The sequence below is a fragment of the Physeter macrocephalus genome, chromosome 1 (assembly GCF_002837175.3).
Source record: "Physeter macrocephalus isolate SW-GA chromosome 1, ASM283717v5, whole genome shotgun sequence".
NCBI lineage: Eukaryota > Metazoa > Chordata > Mammalia > Artiodactyla > Physeteridae > Physeter > Physeter macrocephalus.
This window is the reverse complement of record NC_041214.2, coordinates 30219473-30229746: the sequence shown is the minus strand read 5'-3', so window position 1 is coordinate 30229746 and position 10274 is coordinate 30219473. Positions and strand designations below refer to the sequence as shown.

Below are 10274 nucleotides of genomic sequence, written 5' to 3'. Positions count from 1 at the left end.
ACTCCCACTCCACCTTGGGTGTGGGCTGCCCTGGTAGAGACAGCTCTCCAGCATTTGCAGGCTGTACCTGCAAGTAGCCTGTGCAGCCTCCCACCAGAGACAACCCTGAGGCCGAAAAGCAGGGGTCCCAGAGCACATTGTGATGTGGGGGACCGGCAACGGTAGTGCACTCAGAGCTACGGGAAACCAGCATGTGGCGAGGGACCCCACAAGCACCTTTTTACACCTTCCTTGCCCAAAGCCTGTGAATAAGAAAGCATAACTTTGTCGGCAGAACCCTGAGAGGGGGATGAACTGCCCCCACCACTCCCCACCCACTGTCCCTTCCCCTCCTCACATGCCACTGAGATCCTGGTTGTACACCTTCGCAGCTGTTCAAAGGTATGAGATCCACAAAGGGAACTCCCTCCCCAGGAGCTAAGGGGTGGGCTGACCCGAGTCCCACGTCAGGCCCTTCATAAGCTGGGCTCTGGCCTCACTGAACCGCCTGGCACCATGATACCCCCAAGCCTCCTTTGCCCCAGATCCCCTTTGCCCTCTGCAGTGCCTTTCCTCCTCACTTCCCCTGGTTCCTCCTGCTAGAACTTCAGGGTTTAGCCCAGGTATCAGGACCATCCAGAGGTCCAAAGAAGCCTGGATGGAGGGCTGTGGAGACGGACAGACCCGAGGTAGTGGGGAGAGATAGGTGAGGCAAGACGGGCCACGAGCTGAGTTGATAACGGTTGAAGTTGGGTGTTGGGAACGTGGGTTCATCACGCTATTCCCTCTACTCGTGAGGCCTGGAGGTGCACGGCTGGGTTTCCCTTTAGGGAAAACAACGGCTGTTCAACTAGGTCTCACTCTCCTGGGTACCCCAGCCAACGGCCAAGCAGGCTGGGGGCACGAGGTCCTGGCCACTCCTGCCCAGTGGGGACTCCCTGGCGGGCAGTGCCTGCTCTGGAGCTCCCACAGGGCTGGTGGGGGGTCGGCCACAAGGCAAGGCGGTCTGGGGCTCCCCCTGCTTCCCGCTCTCCCTTCTCCCACAGGGGTCAGACCTGCATTGCACGTGAGCGCCTTCCCTGCCCGATCCGGCTTCCTCCGCCGCTGTGACTCCCCAGCAAACCGACTGCAATCCTATCTCCATCTTGGCAACTGCGCCCCAAAGGCCCTAAACTGACACAGTTGGGGTACAGATGGCTCCAGCCCCCATCCAGCCCCTGCTAAAGGGCCAAAAACAGGAAGAAATACCAGAGAGTGAGAAACATTGTGCTGTATTTAAAGGTTTACATATAATAAGTTAATGCTTTTCAAATTAAAAAAAAGTACAGTAGTTATATACATAACCTAATTTTAGAAATAATATCAAAAATTTAATTTGTGGGGCTTCCCTGGTGGCGCAGTGGTTGAGAGTCCGTCTGGCGATGCAGGGGACACGGGTTCGTGCCCCGGTCCGGGAAGATCCCACATGCCGCGGAGCGGCTGGGCCCGTGAGCCATGGCTGCTAAGCCTGCCCGTCTGGAGCCTGTGCTCCGCAACGGGAGAGGCCACAGCAGTGAGAGGCCCGTGTACCGCAAAAAAAACAAACAAAAAAAATTTAATTTGTGGTCCTTTGGGGATATGAGGCCCTCCTTCCCTCCCACCCACGAGCAGGCCCTGCCAGACACCAGCTCTGGGAAGCTCTCCAAGGTCACCCCAGCCTGCACTGGGAGGCTCTGTCTGCGCTCCCACAGCATCCTAATCTCTGTCAACAGATTATGACCCTGTACTTTTCACCCCCCATCTCTGCCTCCACCCCAGCTCAGCAGTGAGAGGCTGGTGGACCTCAGTAAATGGCTTTGGGTCAATCAGTGAGTGACTGGCTCAGGCGTAAGTCCCCAAAAGGACCCCATAAAAGACCCATCTCTACAGTGTTCCTGCAGGTTTACAGAATGCTCCAGACTAGAGACCAGGTGTTTCCTTTCAGTCTGGAGTGAACGTGGAGATGGAGGAAGGATGCTGCTCTGAGGTCCTGTTACAACCCTTTCTCAAGCCCTGGGACCCAGGGGCACTGCCAGGGCCCCTCACAGGAGGCTGGAGAGATCATATCCATCTTCTGTTCTGCTTCTCTCCAGGGGAGAAGACCTCTCGGTTACTGGTGAAGACAAGAGGCCCAGCAGCCCCATCTGTTGGGGTGGACCGTGAGCCAGCCACACCCAGCTGGGCGACAAGGCTGGTCCTCTGGCCGCCAGGCTCCGGGGCGGGATCACCAGCCAGGGACCCTGGGCTGACCAGGGCTCCAGGAGCTGGCACCGATCTTCTCTGGGAGCTTCGAGCGAGACAAGGGCTTTGGTTTCCCTCTCTGGTTCAGGTCCTGGGGGAGATCTTCCAAGGAAGAGATCTCCAAGTCACTCTCCTCTTCAGAAAGCTGCAGGGAGGGGATGGGGAGAAGAAAATGCATCTGACAAGGGAGGATGGACCTGCAGGATGGACATGGGGACAAAAATGTGGATTTGGAAGAAAGCAGGAGGGGGATGCTTCTCCTCCTGGCTTCTCATTTCCCTGAGAACCTGCTTCAGAGACCTGGGGTCACAGCAATGCAAACACCCCTGAAATTCCACTGGCCACACCAAGGCAAGCTTCTTGGAGAGGCCTGTAGCAGAGCAGGTTGCTCTTGCTGTAATTTAAACTTTGTCCAGATTTTTTAACTGCCCACAGTGACAGATCTGGAAGCCTAGAGCCTCAACTTCTCCAAATTCCTGGGCTGATGCACCAGGGGCCAACACGCCCACCCCACCTGTCACCGACTTCTTGTCTAGGGGCTGGGAAACACTCTGACCATAGGAGCATGAGGGGAACTCAAAGTGCCAGGAACCTTTCAGCCTGAAAAGGGTCTGGGCTGGGGCCAACTGAGGAGCCCAGAGTGGGCCAAGGTCCCAGGCTGTCCTGGAACCAGAGCCACGGTCACCCCCTCCCCAGAGCTCTCAGCGCCCAGGCCATTTGCCTGGAACGTAAGGCCAACCAATCAGAAACCACCAGGGCCTGGGCGGCAAGCAGGCCCTGAGCAGTGCCTCAACCTGCTGAGGGCTGTCGGTGTTCTTTCACAACATGGGAAAAGGGATGAATACTCTTAAAATCCTTTAGACTCATTACTCGCAAACACACATGGGCTGCATAAGGAACCAAACACATTATGTAGTACAAGGTAGGTATTTGGGGTTGGGGTAGTATGCTGGGGAGAACCAAAAAGTGATGGCTTGCTCTTTCTGAATTTTAGGGCAATAGCATCCCAGGATGCATCTTTTTGATTGAGAAAGGAGTGTAAAGTAACAAGAGCTCGAAATGTTTCTGCCTCAGACAGCAACAGGAATATGGAAGTTGTTCCCTGACGGGGGGCGGGCAGCGAAGAGGACGTCCTGACGGGAATGGTCTGGGAGGCTGAGCATCTGAGTTATAAATCCGATGGCAGCTGGAGCCCGAGAGAGGCAAGGCCATCAAGACATTCTTAGCGATGAGGAATGGCCTTGAATATTCAGTCTAAATATCCCCATTGTGCGTCGTGGCCTACTCGTCGTGGCCTGCTGTGTGAGGCTACTCCAACACCCCACCCTGTGAAGCAATCTGCTCTGCACACAGCCTTGCGCTGGGGTCCTCGGGGCATGAGGGAAGGGGGAGGGGGTGGCTGTGGGAGGAGGCGGAGCCGGAAGAGAGCAGCTACTGCAGGAAGCCAGACACAGAGCTGGGTCCAGGCTCTATCAGAGGCAGGAAGTGGGAGCGTGAGTGGCCCGGAGACACAACCCACTGAGCGGTTGTTCGTATAATGAAACAACAAGCATTGGAAAGTGGCCATCCCTCTACCTGTGCAAGGGCAGAGGGGACAGTGAGGTCACCCGCAGTGTCACACCAGGGCCCAGGCTGACGCTCGCTGGACCCTCCCTCAGCCCCCACCCCAGGCGCCCAAACTCAGAGCTGGCTCTGTAGGGAATTGCAGGGCAGCCTCCAAGGTCCTACAGCCTACCTGGGGCTTCCCTCCTGGCACAGCAGCCCTCTGTGGCCCGGCACTGGGCTTGGAGAACAGACTGACCTCTCCAGCAGGCTTCTCATGGTTTCTGACCATCGACCGCACCAGTGTTCCTGGAAGGCAACCAGGGGGAAAAGCCCGGAATCTGAATGTATCATCCTTATGGGTCACATCCAGGCTCTGGTGTGGATAAAGGGAGCGTGGAAAAGGGTCAAGAGGAAGAAGGAAGGGCAAAAACAGTAAAAGAGGGGCAAACAGAGAGAGGGGCCCAGGCCGGCGTGTGCTTGGAACATCCTGTAAGTGTACTGTGCACGTAAGGACACGGCCGGGTACAGAGGCTTAGGAAGCTGCCGTTCCCTCTCAACGGGAGGCCGGGAGGAATCCCTGCTTGGTTGGTACATGAACTGCAAGACTAACGTGCGGTTCCTCCTCCAACAGCTCCACAGAGAAACGAAGAAACATCATCAATATAAATTCGCACAGGAGGGCTGCGGGCCAGACACGTGTTCTGTGAACTCCACGCAAGAAGGGGGCTAAGCAGTGACTACGTTATCAATGGACTCTGGGGACGTGGGAGAGCAAGGTGGATGTCCAGACCTCAGGACTGGCCAAGAAGCAGGGAGCTAGCCACGGACTTCCAGGATTCAAACATCTGGGGCCTGAACAGAGGTCCGGAGCTACGACAGCCCTCGGCTCATTGATTCATTCAAAAACTGTTTGTTAAGGGCCTAATGTGTACCTCGCCCCTCATTAGCCATCTTGTCCGGAAACCTCATTTTACAACAAAGGGACCGAAACCCTTCACACAAGCACACGCAGGGAGCAAGTGACAGAGGCTGAAGCGTGTCCGAGGACCCCAGACTCCCGGTTCCTAGATGTTTACACCCTATCATCTCGCCTGGCAGGTCGTCGGTACTTCTCCAGAGATCTGGTCCTGGTGGTCGATGGACTGGCAGGCTTAGAACACACTGTGGACAAGATGAAGTACCGCAGAATCCATGGACACTGTGGACTTGGCAGATGGAGCTGGGCTTACACCCCAGCGCTTCCACTTACTGACTTCGGAAAGACAAAAGTTCCATGTTCTTTCATCTTTGGCTAGAAAATGCAACTGAAGCCAGAAGCTACAAGCCTCTTGACATTTTTATAAGAAAAGCTTCCTCTCCTGAGGAAGCCAGCCCACCTGAGCCCTTGCCAGGCGTCTGGGCGCTCCCCTCCGAGGTCTCGGTGTCAGACCAGTCCCAGTTATCCTGCTGCCGGGGCCCCATCCTCGAAGGAACTCTCGGGGGCTGGAGGGACACGTGAGAGCCGGCATCTGCCTCCGAGTCCTCTTCAGAACTGAACGGGGGCGTACTGCTGAGCAAAAGAAGAAACGGGCGGTGTGTGGGCCGGAAGGAAGACATTCAACGCCACACTTCACCACTTGCAAGCTTGTCTGGTTTGCCCAGAGCCAGCCCTGCTCCCTCCCTGGGCCCAGACGCCAGCCAGGAGTCATCTGGAGAGTGGCAGCCACACCAGCTCCTAGGTCAGCAGATGAAGACCCAGCCCCTCCAGCGTGGCAACCGAGGCTTGGGGACAGGTGAGTAAGGGGAGGGTAGGTGTGTCCTGGCTGGGAGCAAAGGACCCCGGTGTCTTCATGGGAGCTAGGGCTGGACCGCACCTGAGGCCCTTCCTGTTCACTTCTGCCTCTGCCACCCCACCCCCGCTGTCTGCAGAAGCCTGTGGGGGGCCCAGGACAGGGTGGGAGCCACACCACTGACCCGGGGAGAGCGCAGAGCCCGGCTCACCTCAGCCCGGGCCCCAGGGAAGCCGGGGTGCTGGAGGGTCCAGGCGCTCTGGAGCCAGGAGTAGGGGTGGGCCCCTGAGCCAGGCCCGGGCCATGGCTACGGCGGCTCTGAAGAGGTGACACGGGGGACTCTGCCAGCTTGGATGACTGTGCCACGTGCAGGGTCCTGGCCTTTGGCTGGGCCTCTTTGGTGACCGGTGTGCTCTGCTGGCTTTTGACTAGAAACACAGGTAAGAGTGAGTTTCAGAGCATACCCATCTGGGCCCTCAAGCCAGAGAGGATGCAGAAAGAGGCTCCACACACGGGAAATGGGCAAGTCACTCTGTGCAGAGTACCGTAATAATCACAGCGGATTTAATAACTTCCCACCCCAAGTGTCCTGCTGCTGGTCAGACCTGGGGCCGGGACCCACGGTTTCATCAGAGACCAAGAGAGCAGCTGGCATTCCAGGGTCATGGCATCGTTTCGGGAGACCCGCGGGAGGCAGCAGGTCTGAAGAGGGTCCAACATGTCTGCAGCTCCCCCGACACAATCCTAGAAGCTGGCCTCGCCAAGGACCCCTTCTCCCCTCTCTACCCAACCCAAGCGGCTGCTGCTGGAGTGCAGGCAGCCCTGCAGGAAGGCCCTGATGCCACCAGAGGGCGCTGGTGGACCACCTGGGCCATCGAGATCCACACACCCGCCTCCCAGAACTCAGCTTGTGCAGGAGAGCTTAAGGCAGGCAATTCGATACAGCCCCTGCAGCTCGCGAATCACAGGGGGTAGGCAGTAATGCAGGATTGGCAGTTTTTTTATGGGAAGAGAAGAGGAGAGAAAGTGCATCACAGGGAGTCCGAGTAAGTACTGTCTCATCAAACTCTTACACGTGTGGACTGAGCCACAGCATAAAATGCATTTCTCACTGTAGTTCGAAGTTCGAAAAGACGTTCAGAATGCACAGCTCTCGGAGAATGCATTTACACAGAAGTGGGGTTTCTAGGAGAGAGTAAACTGAAAAGGAGGGTGAACTTGCTGAGGGAAAATAACAACAGCTACAGTTACTATGTACAGACCAAGCTAAGCACTTTACATCCAACATCCATTTAGCCCCAGACAGGCTTCCAGGGATTCAGGAACTTGCTCAAGACCCACGATTCCATGGAAGTCAGCGGCAGATGCAAACCCAGGTCGTCAGTCACCCCAAATCTAGGGCTCTTGCCGCTGCCTTGGCTGCACCCCGCAGCTTTGCCCCAAAACAAAAGAGGCATACTCTGAGCAGAGACGGGAGGTGAGCTTTCCTACAGCACTCATGGGGCCTAGAAAGAGAACACGTGGGTGCAGAGCTGGAAGGAGGCCTACGAAATGCCAAGAGAACAGTGTTCATCTCACAGGTCAGTGACGGGCCCTGGAGAAGGCAGGACCCAAGGCCTGGGAAGCGGAGACAGAAGGTGGGGGCCGGGGGAGGCTCCCACTCCAGGCTCTGGGACCAAGCACTGGAGGGGAGGGTAGCAGCTCGAAGAGCAAGAAAACTTTCTCTTCTTTTGGAAACCAGGACTCCGAGGGGGCTTCCATTCACCCTCCTTCGGGGCCCGTCCCCTCTCCTCCGAGCTGCCCCAGCCTGTGCTTGGCCCTGTCACGTCACCTAGTCCTGGCTGGTTTCCCGCTAAGGGAGCAGGCCCCGGCCCAGGTCAACCTCAGTAAATACTGCACTCAATTAAACAAATTAGGAATGAATGAGCATTTGAGGCAGAGGGTTATGTGAAAGGCAGGTTAGCAACCAGGACAAATACCCTTCACTCTGAGATTTCTGTCCAAGACTAAAAACTATCCTTTCCTTAGAGCTTTTAAGCCAGAAGTTAAAACCAAATACGACAGAGTTACCCAGATCATCGACACAATTTTTACCATATTCTCAAAGCAACTGTCCTGTTCTCTATTTAACATTTTTATATAAAATGACACCACTTTTAAACATGAAGTACCCACTTCATACTTATGCAAGTAATAATTTCCATGAGCTCTCAGGATTGCTATGTTAGTACTATTTTTCCAATGTACATGAAGAAAAATAAAGATTAAATCTTAAAATTATTGATTCACGTACCAACTAAAATCAACCCTCATAGCCCCCAGAGATGTGTGGACCACACACTGGAAACTTCCTTTGCATACAGAGCTCAGGTTGGGGCCTGCCTGGACACAAGGAGACAGCAGAAGCGACGTTCCTCTGGCTGCACACGTCCATGACCGAAAGGAGCTGGGGCACCACCCGGCCTGTGGGTCTGAATCTAGAGATGGGGGCTCCTGAGCCGAAGAACACGGTTCCCTTGCTCCCTGCGTGCCCTGAGGACAGAGCGCAGACGGTCCACGCCCACATATTTCAGTCCTTCACAAGACCCACAGGGCTTTTCCTTGCCACAAATTCCAGGGACAAAGCAGCGGCTGGACCCGGCCCAGGGGACATCTGAGTTCTGAGGACTTGTCTGCCTGCCAAACTGGCCCAACCGCTGCCCCAGAGCCGAATATTCACTTGACGGATCCTTGCCTCCACCTGCAGCCGCTGTGCTGACAGGCCTGGTTTATAGAGCCACAAACAGAATGGGCTGCTCTCTGTTGCAGCAAAGCTCAACTTGTGGTCCAAGCAAGTAAAACAGTGCAGAGCTAAGCTGCTGAAGGGGGCAGCGCGTCGGAGCAGGGCCAGCTCAGGGCTGAGCACAGCTCTGGTCCTGGTTCTCCTCTGCTTCCCTGAGGGACTCTGGTGCCCACCCCACCCCATCCACAGACTCTGTTTTGCCAGCAGAAGACTTTTGGACTCAGCCACCTGGGAGGACCCTGTCGTCTGGCCCTTCAGAACAAAGCCCTGGATGTGGACGGGGGGATTACGCACCCCCTTATACACAAACAAGCCTGCACCCTCGCAGGTCACAGCCCCGAGCAAGCCCACTCGCCACCTTACCTGGAGCCTCGCCGTCTGGCTGGGACACCGGGGCCCTGTTCCACTGTCTCTCCTCCTTCACTCTGCTGCTGGCTTCCTTGATGAGCTTCTCCCTCAGACTCAGAAATTCAGAAAACCTCCCCGCTTTCTGCTCCCGCTGGGCTCGCAGGAGGGACTCCAGGTGTCGGAGGGTGTGAGCAGGGATTCCCTTTGCATCCTGGAAGACCACAGAGGTTCCCCCTGGAGATGGGCTCCCCTTCTCCTTCCCTAAGCCTCTCAAAGCTGCTGCTGGCCTGGGAGTCACTGGAATCAGTGCTGGTGCTTCTGGGAGAGGAGCTGAGCATTAGAGCAGGGCGAGCAGGCTGCTGAAAGCAAGGTGGGCTAGGACCTGGGGGCCCCAGCAAAGCACACACAGCAGGATGGTGCAAAGGGGCTACGCACCGGTCCATCGACATCAAGCGTACAGGCGTAGGTGGGACATGCCTCTCCACCACCCGACCGAATCCTACAGTGGGGAGACCATGGCTTGCTCCTTTTTGTACCCCCAGGCACTATCGTTATGCTGGACACATTGTCCTCCATGGCTAACAAGGTTTGAAAACATCAACTGCAAAAAAACAAAGCCAGGGACCCTTCTAAAACCTACTGGAACTTGCTTGGGCTTTTGACATCCACCTAGAACCCATGAGAAATCATTTAAGATTAGAAAGAAATGGTTTAATCAAGTCTGAACGTAAGGCCAGAGTTAGATTGAGCAGTAGTTGAAAACAGTCAGTGATTAAGGGGCATCCTTGCTAAATTAAACCTAGGTGTCTGTTGTTGTTTTTTTCTTATTTTACTCTATACACATAGTATTCTCAATGATGTGATGCTCAGCTGCTTTGATAACAAGGTGTGATTTTTAATAATAGATGTCACTGGGCTTCCCCGGTGGCGCAGTGGTTGAGAATCCACCTGCCAATGCAGAGGACACGGGTTTGAGCCCTGGTCTGGGAAGGTCCCACATGCCACGGAGCAACTAATAAGCTCACGCACCACAGCTGCTGAGCCTGCGCTCTAGGGCCCGTGAGCCACAACTGCTGAGCCCGCGAGCCACAACTACTGAGCCCACGTGCCACAACTACTGAATCCCGTGCGCCTAGAGCACGTGCTCCGCAACAAGAGAAGCCACCGCAATGAGAAGCCTGCGCACCGCAGCTAGAGAAAGCCTGCGTACAGCAATGAAGACCCAACGCAGACAAAAATGATGCCTTTCATGATAATATGCATACTCTGGCTGAACACGGGCATGTAGGAACAATGGTGTTCAAATGCTAATTTGTACCAGAGTGTTCAGAGCCTGCTCCACCCACAGCCACCTGCTGAGTGGGCATGGCCACGTGTGCCACCGATGATGGACACTTCACCCAAGGGGCCCCTCCAAAGGCCACACTGAGCCAATTAAATTCCCTCTGTCAGAAACAGAGACACAGTCCTTTGGGGCACATTTAGTCCCTTTGTCCAGGAGAAGATGGAACATCTTGTTTTGATAGTTCCACTGAGACTCTATCCAATTGGAGAGGAGTAATCTGTCAAAGTAATATCCACATACTGTCCAC

At 55.4% G+C, this 10274-nt stretch overlaps 1 protein-coding gene across 8 annotated transcripts in view; it reads right to left on the bottom strand.

The window, feature by feature from the left end:
• Window positions 1-538: 538 nt before the first annotated feature.
• Window positions 539-10274, bottom strand: part of DZIP1L (DAZ interacting zinc finger protein 1 like) — a 50587-nt gene continuing 40851 nt past the window's right edge. For 5 of the 8 annotated variants that reach the window (XM_007107288.4, XM_028489444.2, XM_028489450.2 and 2 more), the window contains 5 exons: window positions 8698-8893; window positions 5764-5980; window positions 5160-5332; window positions 3974-4089; window positions 540-2383 (listed from right to left, as the gene is read on the bottom strand). In XM_007107288.4, the coding sequence (XP_007107350.2) occupies window positions 2222-2383; window positions 3974-4089; window positions 5160-5332; window positions 5764-5980; window positions 8698-8893 (864 nt within the window). In that variant the 3' untranslated portion in view covers window positions 540-2221. Of the gene's footprint in view, window positions 2436-3973; window positions 4090-5159; window positions 5333-5763; window positions 5981-8697; window positions 8894-10274 lie in introns of all 8 variants that reach the window. The other 3 variants (XM_028489449.2, XM_028489442.2, XM_028489448.2) reach the window with 3 other exon arrangements.